Source organism: Aulostomus chinensis, chromosome 9, assembly GCF_037954235.1.
Source record: "Aulostomus chinensis isolate RoL2024-O1b breed Wild chromosome 9, RoL_Achi_v1.0, whole genome shotgun sequence".
NCBI classification, from domain to species: domain Eukaryota; kingdom Metazoa; phylum Chordata; class Actinopteri; order Syngnathiformes; family Aulostomidae; genus Aulostomus; species Aulostomus chinensis.
In genome coordinates this window covers 13,361,631-13,389,518 of record NC_141328.1, presented here as the reverse complement: position 1 = coordinate 13,389,518, position 27,888 = coordinate 13,361,631, and the positions used below count along the sequence as shown (strand labels likewise).

The window sequence follows — 27,888 nt, the reverse complement described above, 5'->3', positions numbered from 1 at the left end:
TGACCTCCACCTTGAGGTCCTGTTCGTGTCATTTTCCATATTGTTATTTAAATTTAAGCCAATTCATTATTGTAGTTATTGCATTTAGTGATTGCACAGTGTTGAATTTAGTCCTACGTTAGCTTGCATTGTTTAGGAAGTTAGAATTGCAGACATGCATTAGAAACAGAGGAAATCTTTCAGAGCGCTAGCAGTGGTGCAAGCTGATGACGTAGTGATGCTCACACAGGTTTAGGAAGGAAAACTGTGCTTTGTATCACTTTGATGTTCAGTAAAGAAGGAGCGAACACTTTTCTACCGTCGTCATAAAACTTCAAACACGTAGCGACTAATTCTTTCCATCATTAGAAGAGGTTATGATGTATGAACATGATGATAAACAACACTGGTGATGAGAAGGGAACTTTAGCCAATAACCGGTCTGACCACTTTTTTTTCCATCTCCGTGGGGGTGCGTTGTTCTGAACCCACCGTGTTCACCCTCTCACTTCTTATCCCACTCACAACGTTTATTGTTTATCCTGACACCACTGGACAGGCCGCCAAACAAAATCTGCTGTCTCTCCTCCACCTCCCCGACCTGCACCTCCAGCTCGCACGCCGTGAACCTCCTTTTCTTCGACATTATTTTGCACGCGCGGACAGCGGAGACCCTGTTTAAATGAATTTGCGTATTTATAGGTGGGCGCAACAGGGGCGGACCCGGTCCTCCGACATCTGCGCTCAATTCCACGCTGATTGGGATGTATCAAGGAAACGTGCGTGGATTCCGGCGCTCGCACAAATTGATACATCCGGATTTTTTTGTGCGTACGCAACATACGTGATTCTTGCAACCGCAGTTTTTTAGTATGAGATCCACGCAAGTATTGATACATGAGGCCCCAGGTGCTTAAGGTCATTGCAGAGTGCATATGCAGTGTCATCATAAGTTCTCAAGGGTCCAAACCTGTGAAGAAAACCACTTACTTCATCAGAGCTGGGGAGAAACCAACATCACCATCTAGAGCAACATCAGGGCTTCTCAACACTGCACAGGACTGGCAGCTGTCAGTGGATATTGACAGCCAACTCAAGCTCCCGCAGCATGTTGCTAAGACCACCCTCAGGTCTGACATCGTCCTGGAGTCAGAGGCAATGAAGGACATTGTCATGCTGGCGCTCACAGCGCCATGGTGTATGGAAGAGGCATGTGAGCACAAGAAGGGTAAGTATAGCCTAGTCTAGTCAGTGACTGCCACAGAAAAAGCTGAAGGCAAAGTGTTTGCCCGTGGAAGTTGGGTGGAGAGGGTTTGCAGGACAGTCTCTCTGCAGAGCTTACACTGCACTCGGCTTCACAGGTGAGAGGAGGAGAAAGGCCATCTACAACAGCACAGAGGCAGCAGAGAAAGCCTCTAGGTGGCTCTGGTTAAAAAGGGCAGATCCATGGTCGAGCACTGCTAGGACACAGGCTGAGGTCTGATCAACCTAAGCTGGGTCACCTGAGTGAGGGTGTCTGATGTTCGAAAGACTTGAAAAACCCAATGACCTCAGGTAATATCACTGATAAAGGGCCTTAGCTTTGCATCAGGAGATGTATCAATACAACAAAAAGGGGTTGCTTTGCTTTATTTGTGCTCGGATTTTTCTTGATCAGAAATAAAAACTTTAGTTATTGACATCTAAATGAGTTTCAGAATTGACATCACAGTGTGAATGACCATGTACACAATTTTGATATACTGAATTTCTCATCAGCCTGTGAATAGTGCCCTGTTATGCATCTACAAAGTCTTTTAATCACAGTAAATGATCCATGAAGTTCTTGGCAAACCCTGATGCTTCTTTTCAACTCAAGCGTCTATAATAAAGCTGGCCTACCCCAGACAGTCCCAATTGACATTAAAATACAAATTTAAATATTATTTTAGTTTGAAAAGCTGAAAATTCCTGAAAAAGCAAGTTGTCAAATTTCTTGAAGCTAGGGATCACTCTTACCTTCCCAGTCAAGTGCAACAAGAACCTTACAGGAAAGAATGTATGGGTTTGAACTGTTTGAGGACCCGTGGAGGGACATTATGTCACCTATGATTTTATGCTACAATGCATCGTCACCTGAATTACAAGGTGGTGATGACAAAGGGGATGAAAAGGTCCGGGGTTTCCCATGAGGCAAGGGTATTGAATGAAAGTGTCCTGAAGCAGTTGTTTGAAAGGCACTTTTTGCTGTTGGGTATCATTGAAAAGGAGATAATTGGAATTCACGCCAGTGGCTGCTCACCCCTGTCCTTATGTCCATATGTGTCCACAATGTTGGTTTTAAATGCAACAATTTCCATGCAGTTCTTGCTGAGATGTACTATATCATTTTGCAGTCAGATGGTAACCAAATGTATGAGACGTGGAAAGCATATAAATGTCTGGAGATGTTAGTCCATACCTTTCTTGGTTTTTCTGGTTTCAACTGAACTTCTTTTTGTAATATGTTTCCTGTGTTTGATTTAATCATCTAACAGAAGTGCTTGTCCCTCACTTCAGTTTTCGTTTATTATACAAGGTGCAAACATAAAGTTGTTAATCTCATAGATTTATGTTAGAAACATTTCTTCTTCTTCTTATTATTATTATTATTATGCATCTTCTTGGAATGTTTGTTTAAAGTAAACTTGACTAAAGATTTTCACAATTGAATATGGAATTTGTCTGAATTAATTTTTACTCAAATATATTATTAGAAGCGCTCTTATGGGAAATGTGGATCCATGGGATGCTTATCAAATAATATAGGCAAATCTGTTGATGATGACGCGATGGTGTCACTTCCTATGGGACAATTTTGGCTTAAACTATGTAGGTGCTGATGAATTATTTTAAAACTTTTTTTTATCTAAAAATGTAATTTACAAAAAACCCTTACTAAAATTAGTAAATATACCCAAAATAAGAGAACAATAAAACTATGAAATGCATGGACTGTGATTTAAATGAGAACACATTTAGAAAGACTGACTGAAAGTGAAATGATCAACATATCAAAATGAACCTACATCATAACACTGCAATGCTTTTGTTTGGAATTACAGTTGTTGAGCAACACGTGTTTTCTTACAAGTGAAAACATTTTTGAGTTACACACTTGTATTAATACAGAAATCTAGTGAAGAACAGTGCTCTGCTGTTTTAAGTTCCACCTTGTGGAAGTGAATTGCATTCTGAGATTAGGATGTCATAATTCTGAGAAAAAACTCATAATTAAAAGACAATACCCTGGAAATATTGATCAGTATCTCATTATAATGAGACAATGATAATGAGAGTCTTGCAATTATGAGATCAGGCCTATCCACCCATCATCATTTTCTACCGCTTATCCTGTTAAGGGTTGCGGGGCGGCTGGAGCGTATCTCAGCAGCCTTTGGGCGAGAGGCAGGGTACACCCTGGATGGGTCAGAGATCAGGCCCGTATTCAAAAAACATTTGATCTTACCAAATAAAGTTAAAAAAACAACTTGTTAAATGTTTCCTCTCCAGGCCTCAGCAAGGTTTGGTATGGCAAGTTTGAATGCAGTGTGCTTTTGTACCACTTTAATCAATGAATAACTAGTTTCTTTAGTGCATCAGTGGCTCAGCTGAATTTTAGCTGAGGTCAAACTTTTATAGAAAAGTGACAATAGGTGCAACTGTGATCAACAATGTCAAACAACTAGATGATGACGATGATGAGAAATGAATGATGAAATGTTTGCAAGGTTTTTAGGATTTCAGATCATTCTTTGTTGTAAATAGAAGTGTGCACTTGGCTGTATTGAACTGTCAACAACACCTCAGTTTCTAGCATGTCAGGTCCTTTTTACTGTAGGGCTTGTGTCCCAAGATGCAATCCACCTCAGAAACAATGGACAGGGATAATTTTGGAAGAACCTGTGGCAGGAAAAGAAAGAATATACTTTCTCAGATACTATTTTTACAAGAGAAAAAACAGGTTTTATTATGGACACAACAGTCATGTTTATATGGCTGTGTCACAAAAGCACAATTGTGAGAACAAACTGGGAAACTTAGGTTCTCATGGGAACCCGATATTGTGTTTAACAGGACTTCACAGTTCAGTTGAACTCACAACATTATGCAACATATCATGAACATTTTGTGTGTGTATGTATATATGTTTATATATATATATGTGTGTATATATGTGTGTATGTATATATATATGTGTGTGTGTGTGTATATACACATAAAATAAGCCTGACCTGTATTGCTCTGATGTTTTCTATCAGCTGCTCAGTTTTGGAAGCTCCCAACAGGACAGAATTCACACCTTCGTTCCTCAGGCACCAGGCTGCAGGAATGTGTAAAGAAAAAGAGGGGTCTCTCAAGACCACAGAGGCCAGTGTAATATGTATGTGTAGTAATTGTATAATTCCATATATTTTACTTTGTTTTACGTGTTACCAAATTCATTTATATAATTAGCATAAAAATAACATTAAAATATGCAGCAATATGGAATGAAGCACTGGTATATAAGGATATCACTGATGCAAAGAAATACATTTTTACCAATAGCCAGTTGAGGTAGAGTGCAGCCCAATCGCTCAGCAACTGCCAGTAGCTCTTTCAGCTTCACTTGCTGTCGGTGCCCCTCCTCACTCAGGATCTGGTCCTTCATCCACTGATATCCCTGCAGCAGACAACAGAAATCAGAGATACCAAAATGCAAGACAGATTCTAGTAGCTCTGAACACAAAAGGCAACTTCTCTAGTTTGAACTGCACAATAAGACTTTGTCAAAACTTTCATCATCTTCTTATTACCTTCCACCCTGGACCCCCTATGGTTCACATATTGCCACAGCTATCAACAGATGATGCCACAGCCCACATACTCCAAACAAACTTTGCCCACTTGGGCACCAGGAAGGGGGCTTATATTATTGCTCTTTGTCAACCAAAGCACAGTAGCAGTAGCCAGTATGTGTGGATCATGTCAGGGCCTATCACTCTCTAGCTTTTCATAATAGACACTGTGTTGGATGTATGCCCTTGTAATGGTAATTGGATCTTGTTCTGGGCAATCACTGTGGTCTACTATTATCCACTAGCCGCTGACCATAAGTGTTAACTTTGAGATTTACATATTCAACAAGATAAACTTGTTAAAAAATTCCCCTTTTATGATGTTTGAAATATGAATACCATTTGCTAGAGGTGAGAAAGGTAACTTTAGTCTATATACATCACAGAGTTCAACATCACCAGAACTACGGTTCAGAGAGAATCCCTCACATATCAAACATCAGCTGCTTTATTTATCATCTTTGTGTGATTAGGATATGATTTTTAAAAACCATTGTTGTAAGAATTCATCAAGGTCGTGGGTCAAGATGAGGATTAATTTGATGAAACTGAGACTAGTTCACAGGAGGGATGTGACACAATGGAATAACAAAATAGAATTGTGGGAATGATAATAGTGTTACCTTAAGTGAGGCACGTGAATAAGGTGGGATGCCACTGTCATACTTCCCTGAGATAATCCCACAGGCCAGTGGAGACCAAGTCACAGCTCCAATGCCTGCAGACACAAACAAGCCTTGAAACTGACCAAATCACACTTCATTTATGTACCTGTTCCTTGTAAAATTGCCATTTTACAATCTGGGGGAATGGGAGGCCAAGAGTAACTTAAGTGCTTCTTCTCTTTTCCAGTCTGCATACTCGCTATTTTCCTCACTGTCCTCTCCTCACATCTAATTTCAGATGTTGAAATTAGACAAATGAGAAGAGGCTCAGAAAGGCCATGAAAACAAAACAATCTCAAGACTATCATTACATACTCCCTTTAAAATTGGCTGAAATCCATCCATACATCCATTTTCTACCACTTATCCTGTTAAGGATCATGGGGGCCCTATGCCAGCAGCCTTCAGGTGAGAGGCGGGGTTCACCCTGGACAGGTCACCAGTCCATCACAGGGCCAACACATAGAGACAGACAACCATTCACTCTCACAGTCACACCTACGGTCAATTTAGAGTATCAATCAGCCTCGTCCTCTCTTGATGTCTTTGGACTGTGGGAGGAAGCTGGAGTACCAGAGAGAACCCACGCAGGAACAGGGAGAACATGGAGACTCCACACAGAAAGATCCTGTGCTGGAGCTGGGGCTTGAACCCGGAACCTTCTTGCTGTGAGGCGACAGTGCTGACCACTGCACCACCGTGCAGCCCAATGTACTTAAATGTTATCTTGAATTTGTAATTAAAATTTCCAACAGGGACCAGCCATCAGCAATGACTCGAGGGGTAGGGATGGCCCATAGGTTCACTCCCTAAACTGACAGGATAAACATGGGTTGGGAAAGAGAAGAAACTGTGCTTGCAACTCCTTCAGTCGTCCTCAGTAGAGCTGCTCGGTGGCATCTGATCAGATTGGGGTTTTACTGAGCATCTTCCAGGTATGACTTTGCAATTTATGAGTGTGATCAGAATATTCCTGTAAAATAGAGGTCTCAGTGAACTGCCCTTTAATGAATAAAGACAATAAATCCTTTTACAATGCAATTAGTGAGTATTCATCATCATTATTATCAATGGCTGCTGTTTACCTATCTTATGGAAGAGTTGAGGGAGTTGCACTTCAACTTTCTCTCTCTGGAACATGTGGTACTCAGCTTGTTCACAGATGGGTGGGATTTGGTTGAACTGTCGAGCCACAGAGTATGCCTCCTGCAGAAAAGTATATTATCATTATTATTATGATTATACTATAACTGCTTCATGAAAAACATGGTCAGACCAAATAGGCAGAAATCAATGCATACAAAGAATCATGAGTAAACCAACCATGATCTCCATGTAGCTCCATCGAGATGTTCCCCAATACATTGCCATCCCCTGGTTGATCACATGAGTCATTGCCCTCACTGTCTCTACAGCCGAAAGAAACAAAAAATATCATTTGGATAAACAAAATCCCACTCCAAATATAATTGTACCAACAAACGTGATTATTGTTTGGACAGACATGTTGGACCAGGCCAAACTATAGATAGTAGTGTCACCTACTTAATAGGAGAAAATTCCATGGAAACATTGTAAGGTGCTTTGAGTTTAAGATTAAAAAAAAGACCAAGCACATCTATTGAAGGTTAAGAGCAGAAAGAATGCTCCAATCAACACAATAACGCCAACAAATGGAAGTGACGGAGTACAAATACATTTCAGGCTCATTTGCTCTCTTATGTATGCCCACCTTCTATAGGTGTGTTGGGATCTGGGCGATTGGCGAAAACTACATCCACGTACTCCAGCTGAAGTCTTTCTAGAGATGCTCTTAGACCTATTTTCAAAGTATAAATGCATTATGTGATATGACACATGGCATACATAGCATTCAAAAGTTACATGGCTGCAAAAATCAATTCATTTTTGTTTTCACAAACTGCTTACAACCTTATCTTATAAAAAATCTTACCTTCAATTATGTGTTTCCTAGATAGTCCTCTTTCCATTTCTGCCCTGAAAAAACAAATTTCATTACTCGAGGCATTAACTCTAGAAAATCTAAAAGTCAATGAATATTTTACACATTTTATTTTCTTCATTTTTCTTAGAACATATGGTTTATTATAGTATTATGAAAAAAAAATGACAGGACCAACAGTATAAACTAATCCTCACAGAATTTGAATGTTTTTTTATATAATATGGTATTATATCAGTAATTATAATGTTTATAAAGAATTGCCTGAGAGGAATCAAGTTAATCACTCTCCAAGGAACTCTCGTCTTTACAAGGAATTAGTTTCAAGTTTTGAAACCCCGTGTCTTGGGGGTTTCTGGGTGCTCTGGTGGCCTGGTCCTGACCTGCCTGCTATCCTGGACCGGGGGTGTGATGTCCTGGCCCCCCACATCAGCTACAGTCAGCTACACACAGCATCCAAGACAAACCGTAGCACACACATGCGGTGCACAACTGATCCATAATCACACACTCAGACATTCATTTTAAAATGATATCAAACCAAATGGTAAGCCTGCACTGGAAATTCTGCAACCAATTTTTTTCTTTTTTCCTGTTGTTATTGTTGTTACTTGTTTTTTGTTTTTGTTTTTTGTTTGTTTGTTTTTGTTTTTTGTGCCCCCCCCCTTGTCTTCCCTATCCTGTCCCTGTTCTCTCTTCCTGTCCACTCCTGAGCCTCAGTCTGGTAGCTTTAACAATGAACCAACACCATTCCTAATCAAATTAAACACAAATGGCGATAGGAGGAGTTTATCAGATTCCTCCTATGCAGAGTAAAACTGCTTCAGTACAACAAGGCACCAGGAACATTGATGCTGCTTGCCTCAGCTGCTGAACAGGACAGGTTAAAAAAAAAAAAAAAAAAAAGGAATTAGTTTCAACAGCCTATGTTGATCCTGGCTCATTTGAATGAACCTCCCACCTTTTTCACTTCTTTTCATGCTCACAATATTTTTCATACTTTGGTTTGAAAAAGAGAACAAAGGAAAGAAAAAGGCAATATATACATACTTTCCTCCCCAGAAGATTTTGGTGGTGATGACTAAACTGGAACGCCTATGGGTAAAAGACATAAAAAGGTCTGGACAGTTTGTACTGAAACTGGGTTGTATTGACCCAAATGCAATCACACTTAACAGTTGTTTAATTGGCAATGACGTTTATTCCAACAGATTCAGAGAAAGGGACAGACAGGAGCATGGCCGAGGTTCAGGTGTAGGTCAGTACTGGGAAATCCAGAGATGTCGGGGCAGACAGGGGCAGTTACCGGGATGGAGGTAGAGAGAGGTGGTTGAAGCAAGCATGGTCAAAGCCGGGAAGTCAGTCCAAAAGATTTTGCTGGAGAGTCTGGCATGAATGTGAAACAATCTGGCAGAGAACAAAGGGAGAGGGAGACATACAATGTGGGGACAGGTGCAGGTGGTCGAGACTGATTGGCAGAGGAAGTTGGCTGAGAGAGTGAGAGGGTGACCGAGAAATCAGTGGTGAAAAACTGCAAACCATGACAGTTCAAACTCATGGGTGGGGTGGGTGCATCAGCGACCGTAAACTCTGCTGGTGAAAATACCTCCCAAGGAGTGGCTGCCAGTGGCTGGAAGGCATCAAGCCTTCATAGTCTGGACTGATGAATCCTAGCATACATCCTATTTCAGAGGTGGCTGAACTATCCAGTGGTAACATTCTTTGAAAGGTTTAGCTTTATTCTTAATTACTGTCCTTGTTCCAGGAATATAAAATCAGACACACCCTCCTGTCAGTTCACTGACAATGCCCCTTCTGAGCCCAAGGAGCTACTAACACTGGAAAGGCAAGTCAAGTCATAAAATTCTTTAAAGTAAGAACATGAACATACAGACTGATAAGATGTCAGCCTGCCATATCCTTTCCAGAAAGACAAATTTCAAGCATGCCACAATGCCTTGGTTTGTAAATAGAAATCACAAGTCTGAGCTACAGAGGCAAGCAAAGAAACTGAAGGGGACAAGTGTACTTAAAAGAGCATCTCACAAAAAAAGATTATTAAAAATTTAAGACAGACATGGATCTATAGGAAACAAAACAAGATTCAAATGACATGGGTACAAGACTGCAAGATGATGCTATGACTAAATGAGAAAAAGCCAAAGTAGTCTTGTTAAGAGATCTAAAGGACCCCTATATATATATATATATTCATGACAAGAAAATCAATTCAAAAGCCATTGTTGGTCATGACATTTGATGCCTTCCTGGGCCAGAGGAAAAACACAGGTGGATTTGGGCAGTGTTGGAAAGTTCATTTTCTACATGAACTAGTTCAAAGTTCAGTTCACAGATTTTAAAATGAACTAGTTCAGTTCAAAGATCATAATTCAAAATTTTGAACTAAGTTCACAGTTCTAAAAATGAACTCATTCAGTTCTTTTTTCCCATGTTGCTTTGAGCTCTTATTTTTTATAATTATTGCTACAGCCCATGTAGTACCACAGACAGCAATTATTTTATCAGTTCTAACAATGAAACAATGTGTCAGATTGTATCTTCATTTTCAATTTTGTATCCTTCTACATCCTTTATCTACTTGCACACACCTTGAAAGGCTACCCGGGTGCTTCAGTTCAATATGCCGTTTCAGGTTTGCGGTGGATGTGACTGAAGTGCGCATTTTCTTTTTGAAACCTGGCAGGCAAAGTTTGCACAGACATGTAAGATTTTTCCCATCTTCCTCGACTTTGTCATAAAACTCGTTTAAATGACCATACGACGCATCCTTGCTGGTTTGTTGAGTCGAGTTTTGTCTTGTCCGTGGGCTACAACTACATGCCGCCCCTGTCACCTCCTCCATGCTGCTTTCTGTTTTGATGACGCGTGCGGCGGCGCGACACTGGTGGCTGGCGTTGCCAGATTGGGTGTTTTTCAGTTATATATTAAAAGGTGTTTACGGAGTTTTTTCAGCCGGATTTTTACCTGAAATCTGGTACCCCACTGAACGAAGATGAACGAGAGAGCGAACCGTTCACAGACACCAGATGGAACGAGTTCACAGTAGCGTTCACTAGGCAGCAGTGCTGTACGTTCATTTCATGTTCCTCCAAAATATGAACGCGTTCATGCATGAACGCTGCAGGCACAACACTGGATTTGGGACAAAGTGATGTAAGTGAAAGACTCTGCGGTGTTGGACTTCACAATCCAAGATGGACGCAAATTTATTGCATTACTGTTTTTTTTAGTCGATATTTTTGTCAAAGTGAATTACAATTGCACATTTTGTCAACAGTAGTGAAATTAACTACACACCACCTCCTGGTGACTATGTGAAAGTGTCCTTGGGCAAGATACTGAGCCCTTAATTGCTCTTGATGGCTCTGCGACAGACTGGCGACTCATCCAGAATGTCGCCCTCTCGCCAAGTGTCAGCTCGGATAGGCTCCAGCCACCTCTACCCCTCGCCCCCCGCAACCCTTAATAGTCTAAGCTGTATAGGAAATGGATGGATGGAAAATGGATGGATGGATGGATGGATGGTCATGGTAAGAAGTAAGGATTAGTTTAGGAAGGCTCCAGGTGTAGTCTGAGCAGATGTCTTTATTCACCTCTGAAAGTTGGCCAGTGACAAAGAATTTATCAGCAGCTATAAGAGAGGCACTATCTAAGTAGCCTACATATCTGCAAATCTGATCACTCTTGGCCACTGAATAACATAAGAATGTAAGGCCAAAATGGAGAAAGGATGAGAGTTGTTCCAACATTCGGTTAGCTCAACTTCAATAGTATTTTAACTTCACATGAGGTCAGACTAATTGGTCTGAAGTGAGAAGAATGCCATTACAAGCAGAAAATACGAGAGCGATAGTTAGTTACATACTGTAACTCCAGCTTGCATGAATACATGGGCAGCCCTCTGGTATAGCTGGGGCTCCTTCATGCTACAGTGACTGAATATAGAAGAACAAAGTGATATTACAAGACAATTCAGTTCAATTGCTTTTAAGGTGCTTACACATTATCCCCTTAACTGAATCTTCTTATATGCTTCTTCTGGGTCTATGTGAACAAGTATGGCCCACACAAGATACACAATAGGAAAACTGTACCTCCATCCTTTCTTCTTTATAATCTTTCCCAAAACCATTTCAGCCCTGTAAAAGATTAGCAGAGAGAGAGAGAGAGAGAGAGAGAGAGAGAGAGAGAGAGAGAGAGAGAGAGAGAGAGAGAGACATGATTTTACTCAGTTACAGACAGTTCCCTGTGTCCTTGGGGTTTCTGGGTGCCCCGGTGGCTTGGTCCTGACCTGCCTGCTATCCTGGACCGGGGGTATGTTCTGGTCCCCCACATCAGCTACAGTCAGCTACCCACAGCATCCAAAGACAAACCGTAGCATACACATACACACACATACACATACACACACATACACACACGCGGTGCACAATTGATACATAATCACAACACCCAGAAATTTATTTTAAATTATATTAAACCAAATGGTAAATTTGCGCTGAAATTTCTGCAACCAATGTTTTTCTTTTTTTCTGTTGTTATTGTGGTTACTGTTGTTTTTGGGTTTTTTTTGCTATTGTTTTTGTTTTTGTCAAAGACACAGTAAGTAATTGAGAATTAAAACTTAAGTTAGGGATGAAAAAATGACTTCAGTCTAAAGATTTGAGTTCTTGAATGTATTCATTTGGGCTATACTTACATTCCATCATTATACACTTCAGCTGTGTCGAAGAGATTGATTCCATTCTCATATGCCACAGTCATCAGTTCCTCTGCCACCTTCAACAGCAAATTTGAGATGATAAAATAATTTTTTCATTGTATTTTCTTTATACCTGATATCTCAGAAGTCAGGATTTACTGAACAGTTGAAGTTTTCCTCAAAATCCAGTTAATATTATATTATACACATTTGATGTCTTTTAAACAATCAAATAAAAGTACATTAGGACAACAAGTGTAAAGTTAACGCAAACACAATGCAAATGTAAAGCTGTACTGGATTAAATACAAAGTTCTCCAACATCTTCATGATGGGCTTTTTAGAGATTTAAAGATTAGATAGCAACCTAACAAACACAAAGAAACCAGATTCTTGTAATTGAGTAATATAATGCTGGTATGGTGGATTTTTTTTTTTTACACTGTCAATGCACTTTGTGTGGTGGACAATATTGGCATGTTGAAAATTTGTTAAGCTTAGACTGATTTAGTATTCGTCAAGGAAGCTGAAACATGACAAAAATATACTATTTCAACATGTTTCACTTTGAATGCTCAATAAAAAAATAAGAAATCTTAATTTTGGTTTGTATGTTTATTCCAGTTATTTTATTTTCCAAGTTTTGTATTTTTCTTACCTCATCTGTTATCTGGCATCCAAAGGTAACCCATGTGCCTGTACAGAAAGTTAAAAAAAAAGAAAAAAGTGGTTATACTTTGTGTGTGTGTGTGTGTGCGTGTGTGTGCAACAAGTGGCCAAAAAGAATGCACATTCATGAGGGCAATGCATTTAATCCCTTTATACCCCATCGGGGGGGGGGGGGGGGCAGTAAGTTTTTGCTTGTCTTCTGTATTGCATAATTGTTAAGTTTTTTCATCCACTGGTTTGAATATATTTGAGAATGCTTCATGCAATATAATGTCTTTACAAGCCTGGGCCAAGCCTGACTGCTAGTTTTACTGTTGTTTTAAGTTGTTTTAGGAGGTGATCTCAAAATAAACTGTGATATAACAAATAATCATTACATTTGATAAAAAAGGCCTCTATTTTCTGGAAATCATGAAATGATTTATCATAGCCAACATTGTCTATAGAATAGATGGGATAATATGGATAAGCTGCCTGGAGACCACAAATACACATGCAAAGATGGAGTAATATGTTGCGGTCCTGGGTAAATCCAGGTGCACTCTGGATCATTAAATGGAGCAAACTCTCCTATTGCATATGGTGATCGCAGTCAATGTAGAACTGACTTGAATTCTACATAGATAGTAAATTGTAAATGGTTTATAAGATTAAGTGTTAACTAATGAGCCATGAGAAGGGTTACAAATGGAAAGTGTGTTATTCTCTTTTTTAGACATTTAGCATTTTTTATTAGTGTTGTGTCAGTAAGAATACTTCATTGTAAAAGTTTATTTTTCACTTTTATGTTTTAACTTTTTGATTTTATTTATTTGGGGACCATTGCCAATATAAAGTCTTTTTGATTTTCTCCTCTTCCAGTTCCCCACATTGTCATATTGTCTTTCACACATTGAATATTTTCTAGCTTCCCAGTTTTCTCACAAAGCCTTTTGTATTTTTACTATTGTCTTCTTTTGTCCTCTTTTGGTCTTTTCAGGTTATCTACCTGTCAAGGGAATACAGATGTAATACAGATGTATTCTACTAACTCTGGCTAAATTGTAAATGTATTAATACTGATCAATATACACTATTTATCTGTATTTATCCATCCAGATCTTTGTTTGTCATTTCTGTTTTGCCACCAAAATGCTGTCATGTATGAATTTCTAAATTTACCATCCAATTTTCACTGTGTAAAAAAAAAAAAAAAAAAAAAAAAATATATATATATATATATATATATATATATATATATATATATATATATATATATATATATATATATATATATAAAGATAAGATACTCACCTAATCCAAGACAGGACACCCTAAGGCCTGATTTCCCCAGATTTCTGTTGACAAACAGTAGAAGCTGAGTGAGAACTGTTCTTTATGAGCTACCGCAAACAGTGGGCATAAATGATTTATGATTTAAGTAGAGTATACTTAATGTAGATACAAGGTCATGCTAAAAAAGGTCAAAAGTGATCGCAAATCCTTCAGCATTCAGCCTCCAGGGGAAGTCTCTCAGCCAAGAGTATCATAGGATATCTGCAAGCTGTCTTTATGGCACAGACAAAAAAAAATCTTGACCACAGTCCCAAAAATAAATCTTCTCTTTAAAACCATTAATCAGGCATATCCTCCATTTAGGACTGATGATGATCTGTGTCCATTCATTTGGTGAAGCAGCTGGATAGTATAGTTTAACTGACTTGAACACTGGAGGTCAGAGGTTTGAATTCTGCCCATGTCAAGGGGTCATCCGGTAAGGGTTCTTAGGTAAGACCCCTAATGCTACACCGTGTCAGGGCATGAGTGACAAATAATAGAGTCATACTGGCTCGAATGTCTCCCGGGTCAACAGGGTCTGCGTCAGTTGTTAGGGAACTAGAGAAATCTGATGAGAAATGGGATACTGGGATGAGACACACGCGGACATGGAAAACATGGAATTGTTGGAATGCTACTATACAAGCAATCCCAGAGAGAGGGGATCATGCAGAGAATGTGGGACCTATGCGTACTTGTGTTATAGCCCAGTGTTCCAACATTCGTAACTAAAAATTACTGACACAACTAGAGATTAATGAGATGCAACAACTATGCTACAGCAAGGGGGGGCCAGGATGATTGGTTGGGGGGCTGCCGTTATCACCCCCATAAAATGAGATTGGGTGCCAAGCCCCAAAAGATAAGAACAGCTTCAATACAAGAGCTATACAAACATCCTCAGTAGAAGAGCTGCTGACCTAAGAAGGAAGATCGTAAACCAACTAAACTCCAACAAGCTGACGACAGTATGGCAACAGTAGTCCTGGAGATACAAGCTAGCCATGGACATAGAGCATAAGAAACAATACCCTGGATGGAAGAGAAGGATAGATAAAATAAAATAGGATAGATAAATAAAGGTAACACGGAGAAGTTAGCCAGCTAGCAGGTATAATGAAGGTGTGCCCCAGAAATACACCAAGCTATCCATGTTATCCAGCTATCAATGCTTACAGGTCTGGCCACCCAACTGAAGAACTACACCAAGGAGATAGAGGGCAGGAGAATAGCCGAAGTGTACTCTCAGTGGCAGGGCAATAACAACAAAACCAGGCCCACCAAGGACTGAGATGGAAAAGTACTGGAAGGGCATATGGGAGAGAGTAGCATCGCACTACACTTATGCAAAATGACTAGTTGGCCTGAGAACTGACCACAGAATAAGAACCAGTAACCATCTTAATGGCAGGCATCTATGACAGAGTGTCAAAGATGAGAAGCTGGGCAGTACCGGCCCTGATATGTTCCTCACATACTGGCTGAAGAAGCTAATTGCACTCCATGAATGCCTTGCAGCATACATGAACCACCTGCTAAGGGATTGATGCAGCCAGAGTGGCTAACCTCGGGCAGGACAGTCCTGTTCATGAGGGGGCCCCCCCAGAAGGGCACCATCCCATCCAACTACTGACCAATAACCTGCCTCTCCACAACATGGAAGCTCCTGTCCGGTATCACAGCAGCTAAGACAAGTAAGCACATGGGTCAATACATGAACTGGACTCAGGAGAGGACTAGGCACTAACACTTGCTAGGAGCCAAGGATGAGCTAGTATTTGACAGGGCAGTTGCCTTAGACTGAAAGCACAGACAGACCAACCTGTGTACTTATACTTACACTGTGTACTTACTTGTATGACTCAATGCCACACACATGGATACTAGAATGTCTGTAACTGTACAACATCCACAGTAAACTGAGAGCCTTTATCAGAAACTCAGTGGGAGTGTGGAAAACAACCCTAGAGGCAAACTCAAAGCCAATAGCCCAAGTTAACATCAAGTGCGGCATATACCAAGGAGATGCACTGTCACCGCTACTGTTGTGGATAGGACTGAACCCCTCAGTCAGATCATCACAAAGAGAGGTTACAGATACTGATTCTGAAGTGGGGCAACAATCAGCCACCTGCTCTACATCAAGCTGTATGCCAGGAATGAGCACACCACCAGGAACGACAGCAACAACATTCAGATTGGACATGTGGCTGGATGATATCAAGGAGAGGTCGACCTACCAGAAGGTAGACCTAAATCATAGCATTAAAGTCCTTTTCATTCTTTTCACCCCTTCGGCTAGAAAAAAAACAAGTCTGTCAAAAAAATCAAACAAAATTAGAAAAAAAGAGCAAGAACAAATCCACTGCCCTGAATCCATCCTCTCCACCTCTCACCCAAATGACTGTGTTTTTCTGTTTGGACTTTTAACAGGGCTAGGTCATTTAGGCAATCCCATCCATGACTCTGCTGCTTCCCTAAACTGAAAAAGAAAACCTAAGCCCATCCTTGGTAAAATGAATTAACTTAGTTGAATGCACAAATAGAAGACGGCTGAGAGCTCTTTCAATATCCTGAGAAATTGTCTGCTTGAATATGAATGCAACAAAGACAAAAAATGTACTCTGATCACATTACCAAAAACAGCCACAAATCTAAGGTCCTCTTTTAACACAAAATGTACACTTGTAGTGGATTTTTTTTTTTTTAGCAAAGCTGCATCACTACAAATTTGAACACATGTAATACAGTTTTATGAATGCACACATGAACATGAATACATATTAATGTAATATGCACAGGTGGTCAACTTCAGATTTGATCATTCACTTTCTATAAACTTCATCTGCACAACTTCCTAAACATATTTGACATGGTTTTGTTTTCATTTACAGGTTTTATCTGTATGCATGGACTGCCTGATGCACACAAATCAGTTTACCTTTATGAATGTTAAGTTCTGAGTCACTGTCTCGAGCCAGTTTCATAAATGCATGCTGCATCTGAGTGCAGCTGGAAGACTGTGACATGCATAATTTTTGGTGGATTGAAAAGCCAAGGTGGTAAATTATTTATTTTTATTTTTACTTTTCCCATTAAAATTTAATGCAATTTTTTTTTTTATTACCAAAAGCATAGCAGACTCAGTTTTCCACCAACAGCAAAGACAAGGCAGAAAGCAAGACAGCAAAAAAAGTCAAAAAGTGAAATGAACACATTCATACCTCATCCATGCATATCAGGGACTCTGTGCCAATACATTTAACTGTAAATCATTCCTGTTACACTTTAAATGATTTTTAAATGTTAAAGACAACTTTTTAGATCTTGAAGTTAAGCTGTACATAAAATATCAATATTTTGGTTGTAAAGATGTATTTATTTGTAAAACATTTTTACATTTATAAGTTTATTTTCTACCATTTATGATCCACTTTCTTGATTTTGTTCTCTCTTTCATATTGGGACAAGCAGAGAGCAGCCTAAGGGCCTGACCACACAAAGTATGAGGATCTATGCTTGCCATGTACCAGATGCAGTGGACAGCATTACTGAGGGAATCCCATGCTTGCAGATCTTGACAATCTTGCCAGAGCACAGTGCGTTCTCGTTGTATACCCAAAAGTTCCAGTATCCATTCAAGTTTTGAGAAATGTCTGAGATGTTTCAGACTTCTCATTGGCCTCAAAAGCAAGTTCAGCATAGCTGGTCAAACATGACTGTCAGCCTGGCAATCATTCTGTTTCCATTGAAAAAAATGTGTCTGAATAGGATAAATGGAATTCCTTTGAATGTTGTTCCGGATCATACTTGATAAGGAATTTCATCTGGTATCCTTTTTTTAAACTTTCTTGGTCTCATCCTTGTAATTTGTCTGTAATGATAAGAGCTGATCTGACCCAGGCCTTGACCTGAGGCTGGGAGTGAACCTGTGGCATCTTCCATTTAAGTTCTTTTATAATTGTAAATCCATTGTTAGAATACTTACTGATAGTAACACTTGTGACATGAGTGTTATCCTGATGCATAGCTGTGTTTAGACTGTGTGAAGGTCACATTGTGCCGGATGTTCCAACCAGGTGTTACTGGTAGTGTCCAACATTACTAGCGCGACTGTATACAAAGGGTGGAACAGAGATGTTCTGGGGGAGCTGACTCAACCTCATCTCACAGCAAACCTTGTACATCTGTTATGGACATCCATGAAAGTGTCCAGTGTGAGCCATCTCAGAGTCTCCAGTCTGTTTCTTGTGTCTGACGAATTTGTTCATCACACACAATTCCTCTACAGTACTGTAAAGGCTTCATATTAACCTGCAGGTCAGATTTTTTTGCATTGTAATGTTAGCATTTAAGGCACCGCTGTGAATTTTTTTTTGGGTTACTTCATAAGCTGCTGTGTAAATTGTTTCTAGTTTTACTTTTTCATTATCACAGCTTGTGGTAGTATAGTAACAACTCATACAGTTGCAGTGTCTGCCCCAGCTCTCAGACGCAGCTGAACTTTTGTTGCCAATAACATCAAATGATGCATTAGTCAGAGGTGATGGTGGATATCGTGGTGTTATGAATATAATAATGTTTATTTCTATTATTATTATGTGTATACCACACCACTTATTGCTTTATAAATGTTCAAATCAAATACCATTAATATTTTAGATGCATTGATGGCTAAGTGCTTCAAGCACCTGCACCTTTAAAACATAAAAAGAAGAATTGGTCAAAGGGATTAAAACTCATCTATACATTGTCAACCACTTATCCTTTTTGCAGTGTCACCGAGGGCTGGGGCCTTTTCTAGTTGTCATCAGGTAAGGGGCATGGTATACTCTGGACAGGTCACCAGTCCATCACAGGGACACATATGAAGACAGACAACCAATCACACTCAAATTCACATCCACAGAATCTCCATTTACCTAAAAAAGATGTTACCTTAACCTGGGAGAAAGCTGGATTACCCAGAGAGAACCGATGCAGACACAAGGGAAAGACTCAAATTCCAGCCAGCTGATGGATTTGAACCCAAATCCTTCTTGTTGTGTGACAACAGTGCTCCATTGCTACCTGGATTTAAATGCAATTCTTAATTATCCCTTTAAATGTTACTTATTTAGATTAAATCAGATGTTGTTAAATTGCTGTCATATTTAAGAATGGTTGAATTTTATTTCTTGGCTCTTTTTGTAGTTGATTTAATATTTGACCATACAATAAAATGCATTCATTTTTACTCACTTTGATTTCCTTCACTCTTTTTGAACAGTTTAACAGCCCCTTTCACATCTCTTCTAGGAAATTTTCCTCACCACATCTTCCCCACATTTTTGCTGCACACCAGTGCAATTCAGTGACCCGTCCATATTTCTAACAGCAACGACATCTGAGGAAAGTTCTCTCAAACAGCTTCACTCTGTAGCAGACAAAGTCTCTCAGGTAATTCCTCTTCAATAGGTTTGCAGACAGAAAAAGTTCCCTCAGGCCATCATGCACCCAATCAACATCCTCCAATTGCTCAGTGTTCACTGAAAGCAAAACACCACCCACCATTTCTTTCCTCCCTGTTTATAGTGATTGAAGAGAAACAATTTGAACTGTAGTCTCTATACAGACACATCTGTAGGGCTTTGTAAAAATGTCCCTTTGACTCACACTCCAATGATTCCCACAGACTCAACATCCTTAAATATCCTGTCAGTTTGTGTGAGCATTGTCATCTCCTTTAGATCAACTTTTCGACTGACTTGAGTCACTTTCTTGTTATTACAGACAGATACAAAAGTAACAGTTATGCTAAATCTTGAGCTGTCATATAATTTCTTCAAAAAGTTGAAGACAGTATCATCCTCATTTGGTGAATTAAAAAGAGCACTAAATATTAATTAGTATGTTGTATACAATTATTATTCACTTTTTCCTTTATCCATCCATCCATTATCCTGTTAAGGGTCGCAGGGGGCAGCCTATTCCAGCGGCTTTCGGGATATACCCTGGACAGGTTGCCAGTCCATCACAGGGCCAACACATAGAGACAGACAACCATTCACACTCACAGTCACACCTATGGTCAATTTAGAGTATCAATCAGCCTTGTCCCCTCTTGATGTCTTTGGACTGTGGGAGGAAGCCGGAGTACCAGAGAGAACCCACACAGGCACAGGGAGAACATGCAAACTCCACATGGAAAGATTCCATCCCCGAGCTGGGACTCGAACCCGGAACTTTCTTGCTGTGATGCGACAGTGCGAACCACTGCGAAACACCATGCCGCCTACTTTTTCCTTTAAGTATCCCAAAAAATAATTTTCATTCGTAATTGTGTTTTGTGATGTGTTTTGAGATGTGTGCGTGCTTTTTGTGCCTGTACACTTTTAAACTGACCTTCTGGTTAATACATTTTTTAATGAAATTGAAAATGGTTGTAGACATGCTATGTACATTAACCGCTCTGGCCTTAGCTTACCTGTAAATCATTCCAGTGGCATAAGATATGCTCTCCCTCAATGAAACATGGTTCATCTTAAGGAAGTCCTCAAGGTTTTTGAGCTGAGCAGCTGCACGAACCTCTCTCAGGCGTTGTAACTCCGCCAGCTGGCGACTGCGTCGCTGCTTTTCTTCCTGCTCCATTGCCTGCTCTGACCAGAAGCAGCTCAAACCACTGCGCATGCTCTCACTCACAGATGACAGAGACAATATCCTGCTTCCAGACCCACCACTTCCACTACTGATGCTACTACTTCGACATATCACACTGCTGTCTCGACTCCCAGGCGGTACCCCTCCACAGCCCCCAGGCTTGGGCATCTAGAAATTGACAACAAAGCAAAATCTTGTGTCACAACAAACAGAAGTGAAGAGGAAGATTGACTGAACACCACCCATTCCTCTTTTATCTGAATTTGTGAATGAGGTGGTCAATTGTAAGTGGTACTAAGGACACGCAATAGGATAATGGCAATTTAGGGCTCAAAAATGCCTTCCCATTAATTGCTGGAGCATACTCAGTTTGAGGTTGATGTGAACAGACCATCCACCAAATTATCCTAAAATGTGAGTTGTTAATATCCTTTTAAACATGATTGCCAGTGACAAGAACTACCATATACATGTATTTAAAGAAGAAGAAGTTACTGATAGCCATTAGGCTTCACTTCTTGTCTGTAAGACTAGACTGAAGGTTAAAACAAATTTACAAATATGTAAATAAGAACATTTCATGTTCCTGACTGAATAATTGGTTTCCCAATCGCAAACCAAAATTAATCTTGAAACATTATTATTTTCATTATTATATAAATACATATACAGCTTCCAGCACAAAACTCTATAAGTGTGTACTAAAAAAAACAACCTGTGGCTATAAGATCAGAGGAAAATTAAAAGATAACATGTCCTACAATTCTACAATTTAATTTAGCATACGCTTTTGTCCAAAGCAACGTACAACACAAGCAAGAATTTAGACCTAATTAAGGAAAAAAAAAAGATTGTTAAAAATGATTGTTACAAAAAAAAATGATTGTTACAATTCACATTATCACAGGGTTCACTCTTTCCTCCACCCATGTACAAATAATGTTAGCTTGTGTACAGTATATACAATTGCATATGCAGTACATCCATCCATCCATTTTCTACCACTTATCCTGTTAAGGGTCGAGGAGGGGCTGGAGCCTATCCCAGCAGCCTTCAGGTGAGATGTGGGGTTCACCCTGGACGGGTAGCCAGTCCATCGCAGGGCCAACACATAGAGATAGACAACCATTCACATTCACAGCCATACCTCCTGTCAATATGGGTCAGAGTTAGACAATGTTTTTTTTCTCTCGTTTTTCAATCTCCAAAGGGAAAGAGGTTCCCTTCGCTTCCAGACTGTCATGTCCTTTCATTTACCAAGGGTGGATCAACTCATGAGGAGACTTTGGAGAAAAATGCATTCCCATGTCTAATTGTAATTCTACCACCAGTCAAAAGTGTAGACATTAATTGATTGTAACAAAATAAGAAGAACACAACGTTTTTCAAGTCTTATCACAACACTTTCTGCCATTCAAAATAAGGTTTCGCCCCATAGCCACCACCACCCTGTGTTTGTGTCCATACTGCAACTCAAAAACTCTATCCATCCATCCATCCATCCATCCATTTTCTTCCGCTTATCCTGTCAAGGGTTGCAGGGGGCCTGGAGCCTATCCCAGTGGCTTTCAGGCAAGAGGCGGGGTTCACCAGTCCACCAGTTCACGGGTCGCCAGTCCATCACAGGGCCAAGACATATAGACAGACAACCATTCACACTCACAGTCACACCTATGGTCAATTTAGAGTATCAATCAGCCTAGCCCCCATTTGCAAGTCTTTGGACTGTGGGAGGAAGCTGGAGTACCAGGAGAGAACCCATGCAGGCACAGGGAGAACATGCAAACTCAAAATGTCCATAAAGGCATCATAAACAATGGCAGTAGGCAGTTGGTAAACAGGCTAGGACATACTATGGAACACCATGGAAAATGGTGACACGCTTATGACAGAAACAAGACCACCTTTTTCAGACAGGGAAGGAGACAATCACTGTGTCCAAGAACTTAAAGCAAACAGAGGAGGAAAACAAGTAGCACAATCAACTTAGGTGTAATACCTCAGGGCAAGTCTTGCAATCACACAGGACACTAGACAGTACAAGGGACAAAGGTTACTTTGGTTCCTAGAGTTTCTAAAAGTAGCAAGGGGGCCAGAGCCCTCAACTATCAGGCTCCCCTTCAGTGGAATAGTCTCCCAGTTTCAGTCCAGGATGCAGACACGCTCTCTCATTTAAGAACAGACTTAAGACTTTCCTTTTTGATAAAGCTTATGGTCAGGACTGGCTTAGGCCAGCCCTTAGATATGCTGCTATAGGCTTAGACTGCTGGGGGATCTACCATGTTGCACTGGGCTTCTGTTCTCTCCTCTCTGTCCTGCTATACTCATATGTGTAACTAACTTGTCTACTTCTCTGGAGTCTTTGTGCTTCCCCTCTTCCCAGATCCCTGAGCAATGCAGCTGCTGGAGGAGGCCACAGACCTGAAGAGGCTCAAGCTGCCCCCCTTAGCATTACCTGTTCACGTCCCTGTCTGTCCATCAGTCTCTTCCCCTTCCTCTCCCTCTTTATCGCTGTCCTTCTCTTTCCTTCTGTGTATTTGTCTTTTCTCCATTATCTGTCTTTGTCTCTTCCCCACTCTCCTGCTCTCTTTCCCCCCAACTGATCAAAGCTTATGGCTGTTGAGCCTGGATCTGCTCGATGTTCCTAGTTAAAAGGAAGGTTTGAAGGATGTGCTTGCTCAAGGAGAACTGCTGGGTGTAAATTCTTTGAAGGAGTGTGGTGCCAGACCTACTCTACTTGTAAAGTGTAATGAGATAACTTTTGTTGTGATTTAGTGCTATACAAATAAAATTGACTTAACTGGACTTGATAGACATTCCATAAAAGTTAGCAAAACCTAGGAATTTTTGGACATTCCTCCTGTAGCAAGGAATTGGCTAGTAAATGACAGATACTCATAGTGGGCACTGGGGGTGTTACAAGCAGTTTTACACTCATTAATCTCCCATATTCTCACAGGAAGTTAAAAATTGTGCAGATCAAGCTTATTACCAAAACTTTCACATCTTTCAACAAGTTGGAAGCCAAGGAAATCAAAGAGAGGTGGGAAAGGTTGGTTTTCAATACCTGTTTTCCTCAGTGATGTCACTGAGGCCAGGACAGTCAATGCAGGATCTGATTTTTTTTCTGTCCACAAAGAAGAAGCCACCAGGAGACAAGAGGGATAAATGATACCTGCTTTCAAGTTCTGGACAATGTAAGCCTTCATGGCCTGTTTCAATGCCAGAACGAGGGTGCAGTCATCCCTGAGGAAGTGCTGAGCAAGGCAGTGAGGAGGCAAAGACGTTGCTTTGGACTTGATAAGAACCTCCAAGATTCATAAAGCAGCTGGGGACCATGACCATTATAGATATGAAGTCATGGATGGTCGATTATTTCCTGCAGTTCAAACAGGACATAATTTAACTTAATTATTTCTCCTGAAGGCAACAGAGAGAAAGTTTTAATAAAATTTTCTCTCTGAGAACTACAAAAAAAAAATCTGGACATAATTTTTGACTCTGAGCTCAATTTTATTCAACACATTAAAAATGTTACAAGGATAGGTTTTTAATCATAAAAATATAGCCAGAGTCTGCCTGTTTTTCTCCCAGGCTAAGAGTTGCTGATGCATACTTTTTTTCTCCAGTAGTTTCGACTATTGTAATGCCCTGCTTTATGATCTTCCCAAAAAGACAATTTCCAAACTTCAACTACTTCAGAACTCAGCCACACATGTTTTGACGAAGATCATAGGACAGCCCTCATTACAACAGTTTTAAAATCACTGCATTGGCCCGCCATGCCCTCGGGACCCAGAGGACTGGGTGGATCTGCAACATGTGTGGAGTTTACCCTTGACTATCTGGGTTGCGGAGGTCTCTGTGGAAGCATACCCTATGGCCATAGGCTGTGACACCTCTTGGTGTAGACAGCTCCTGAAGATGTTTTTTTTTTTCATCACAAAGAGCCAGCTGATTCCAGACATTCTCTGCAGCTAGTGCGTGAAACTCAATGGCAAATGACTAGGAGAAATCACCTGGAAGATTTGGGTTATGACTTGGTGAAATGTTCAAGTGAGTTACAGTCTCAGTCTTTCTTCTCCAATCAGCTGTGTACCATGCTTTAGCTCACCCAGTCAAGTGAGAGATGAGGAAGATGAATTTTGCATGGTCAGTGACATCAAGGTTGTGTCTGCATTTTCTCCATCAAGAGGTTCACTTGGTTACCAAATTCTGTCAGTAACTCCTCCTAATTCTGAGCCATCTCCCTCACCTTGTGACAGATTGCAGAAACCTGCTCCTCTTGGTGATGACTCTTCAAGCCTTGCCCTGCACCGCAGTCCAGAGTGGGTCTGCATCTGCGTAATCCATTGTCCTATCCATCCATCCATCCATTGTTTTCCGCTTATTCCTTTTAAGAGTCGCGGGGGGGCTGGAGCCTATCCCAGCGTCAACGGGCGAGAGGTGGGGTTCACCCTGGACAGGTCACCAGTCCATCGCAGGGCCAACATATAGAGACAAACAACCATTCACACTCACATTCATGCCTACGGTCAATTTGGAGCAGGTGTCTCAAATTGGTCCAGTAAAGGGCTGTGTGGTTGCAGGTTTTCATTCCAACCCAGCAAAAGCAACACCTGATTCTACTTAAATCAATTAAGCTGTGTTCACACAGCTAATTTGTTGGATCAGGTGTTGCTTTTGCTGGGTTGGAATGAAAACCTGCAGGCACACAGCCCTTTACTGGACCAGTTTGAGACCCCTGATTTAGAGAGTCCAATTAGCCTAGTCCCCAATTGCATGTCTTTGGATGGTGGGAAGAAGCTGGAGTACCCAGAGAGAACCCACGCAGGCACAGGGAGAACATGCAGACTCCACACAGAAAGATCCCATGCCCGAGCCGGGACTCAAACCCGGAACCTTCTTGCTGGGAGGCGACAGTGCTAACCACTGCACCACCATGCAGCCCCCATTGTCCTGTCATATTTATAAATCAAGCTTGAATCTCAAAGCAGCTCTCACAAAGGTTTATTCCAGGCAGGGTACTGTACACAGGTAAAGCAGTCCAACAGGGCAGGAGGCAGAGTCTATTAACACTCAGGAAAAATGCTGGAATGTTAACCATGAGACAAAACAGTCTGAAACAAACTAATGAAGAAAGCCACCCACACAGGCGTAATACATGATGGCGGGGCTGTCAAGCACACATAAGGGAAACTTGATAAAGATAAACAAAATAAAGCAGGCAACCCTGAAAATCATGAAAATTAAGTGGAACCATGTAGAACTCCACCCTCTATAATTCACACAAATTTAACACAGTTTGTTTGGGTTTTTTTCTTTTGGCAGTTGCATGAATGTAAAACATGTTTTGCTGTGTTGTTTATCCAGTCATTTTACTGTTAGGTCATGTCTTAGTGAACAGAAAATGCAAAAAAAGAAAAAAAAACATCACAGAGGACCGTGCTTTGGAATCATAATATTTGGATGTAATGCTCAACAGTAGATACCCAGAGTCAGCATTTATAATGAATGTATACATGTTTAACAAATTCTTTATGATGCAATATAATATATTTATGAGGAGATAGACTAAAAAAAACTGCATTAGTTTTACTATTGTTATTCATTGGCTCTACTATTGATACCCACAGAATGAGTTGCAGTTCTTCACAAAATGTCAATAAATACTCATAATCATTTCATAAAGTTATAAATTATTATGTTTATAAATGTTAAATTGTATTTTCTTTTCCAGAATACACACCCTGTGAGATAATCGTGTCAAGTTAGCCTATTAGAATATGCAGTGAAAATAAAATGCAGAAAATCAAACTAAATCATTTTAGCATAAATATTCAAATTAGACTACAGGTGGCTTTTTCAGGATATTCCTAGTGACCATTCTGTAAATTACAAGCTGATCACCAGGCTCAAATAATTCATGTCAGATTACTTTACAATCCAAGTCATTCAATAATTTAAGGCCATCTTTCCCAGGGATGATGATGTAACATCATCACTACTTTGTTTGAGATGGAACAGAAGAACAGCAGCATCTCAAGAAAAAGAGGAACAAGAGAAAGACATATCTCAGAATCATTCTATATTTTGATCTTGGATTACAACAATCTTCACTTTACATGTTGTCATGGAGGTAAAACCACTTAATGCACCACAAATGGACAGCATATCTATATAAACCATATATTATCAATTAATTCATCACAAATACATCTAGCTACTCACCCGAGCAGTCGGAGTGCGGCCAATGTAGGGGTTCTGTACTACACTACTCATGGATGAAACAGATGATGGCCTGATGTAGCAGTATGTATTTTTACACAGTCCAAAGCCAAACTAAACAGCTCCTTGGTTGCTCTGAGTGTAGTAGGCAGAGGACTTAATATGGCTTCCACACCCTCCTACTAGGTCACAAGACACACAAAGAGTCCTATCAGGGACCATGCCTGTACTGCAGAGGGCTGAAAAAAATTCTCACAGGTAAATTATTCATATTGGTACTACAACCAGCATGGGTACTAAAAGCTTGCGATTGTGTGCAACATCTGAAAGCATGCAAAAAGCCTGTCATTTTGCTTGTTCCAAAAGTGATGTGATCCTTTGTCGTAAAAAAATATAGCTTTCCTCTTTGCACAAATACAGTCATCTGGGCATTTGTAATGACAGAAATTACATAGAAAATGAACTCACACTGTTTAAAAATAATTGAATGATTACTTTATTGTATCAGGTAATATGAGGTGGCTGTTCAGGAGACATCTGCAAACACAGTGAGCCAATTACCAAGTGAGAGAGGGAAAGGACGGAAACAGAGGAAAACAGGAGATGAAGTTTCGTAGGGGAACAAGTAATTAGGGTGTGAGAAAAGCAAACATTAAGACAATCTAGGTGGAGAGGAGTGGAAAGATAGGTAAATGATTTTTGAAGTTAAGGTTTGGATTTAGGAGTGAGGAAGAGACAGAAGATGGAGGAGTTTCAAAAAGGGAGGAAGAGATGGAAAGGCTTGTGAAGAAAGCAGAGGAGAGACTAACTTTGAATATGTGCTGAGAGGAAAGAAAAGAGTAGAAG

At 40.2% G+C, this 27,888-nt stretch overlaps 1 protein-coding gene across 1 annotated transcript; it reads right to left on the bottom strand.

Moving 5' to 3' along the window:
* Positions 1–4: 4 nt before the first annotated feature.
* On the bottom strand, positions 5–27,172 carry LOC147255855 (voltage-gated potassium channel subunit beta-2-like). The gene is made up of 15 exons (XM_086213884.1): positions 27,046–27,172; positions 20,642–20,982; positions 14,152–14,195; positions 12,848–12,885; positions 12,187–12,266; positions 11,582–11,626; positions 8,517–8,561; positions 7,458–7,501; positions 7,236–7,322; positions 6,827–6,912; positions 6,589–6,709; positions 5,462–5,556; positions 4,543–4,663; positions 4,233–4,321; positions 5–3,900 (listed from the first exon to the last, which is right to left on the bottom strand). The coding sequence occupies exons 1-15, from the start codon at positions 27,094–27,096 to the stop codon at positions 3,811–3,813; spliced, it is 1,377 nt and encodes a 458-aa protein (XP_086070010.1). The 5' UTR covers positions 27,097–27,172; the 3' UTR covers positions 5–3,810.
* Between the last annotated feature and the right edge of the window lie 716 nt (positions 27,173–27,888).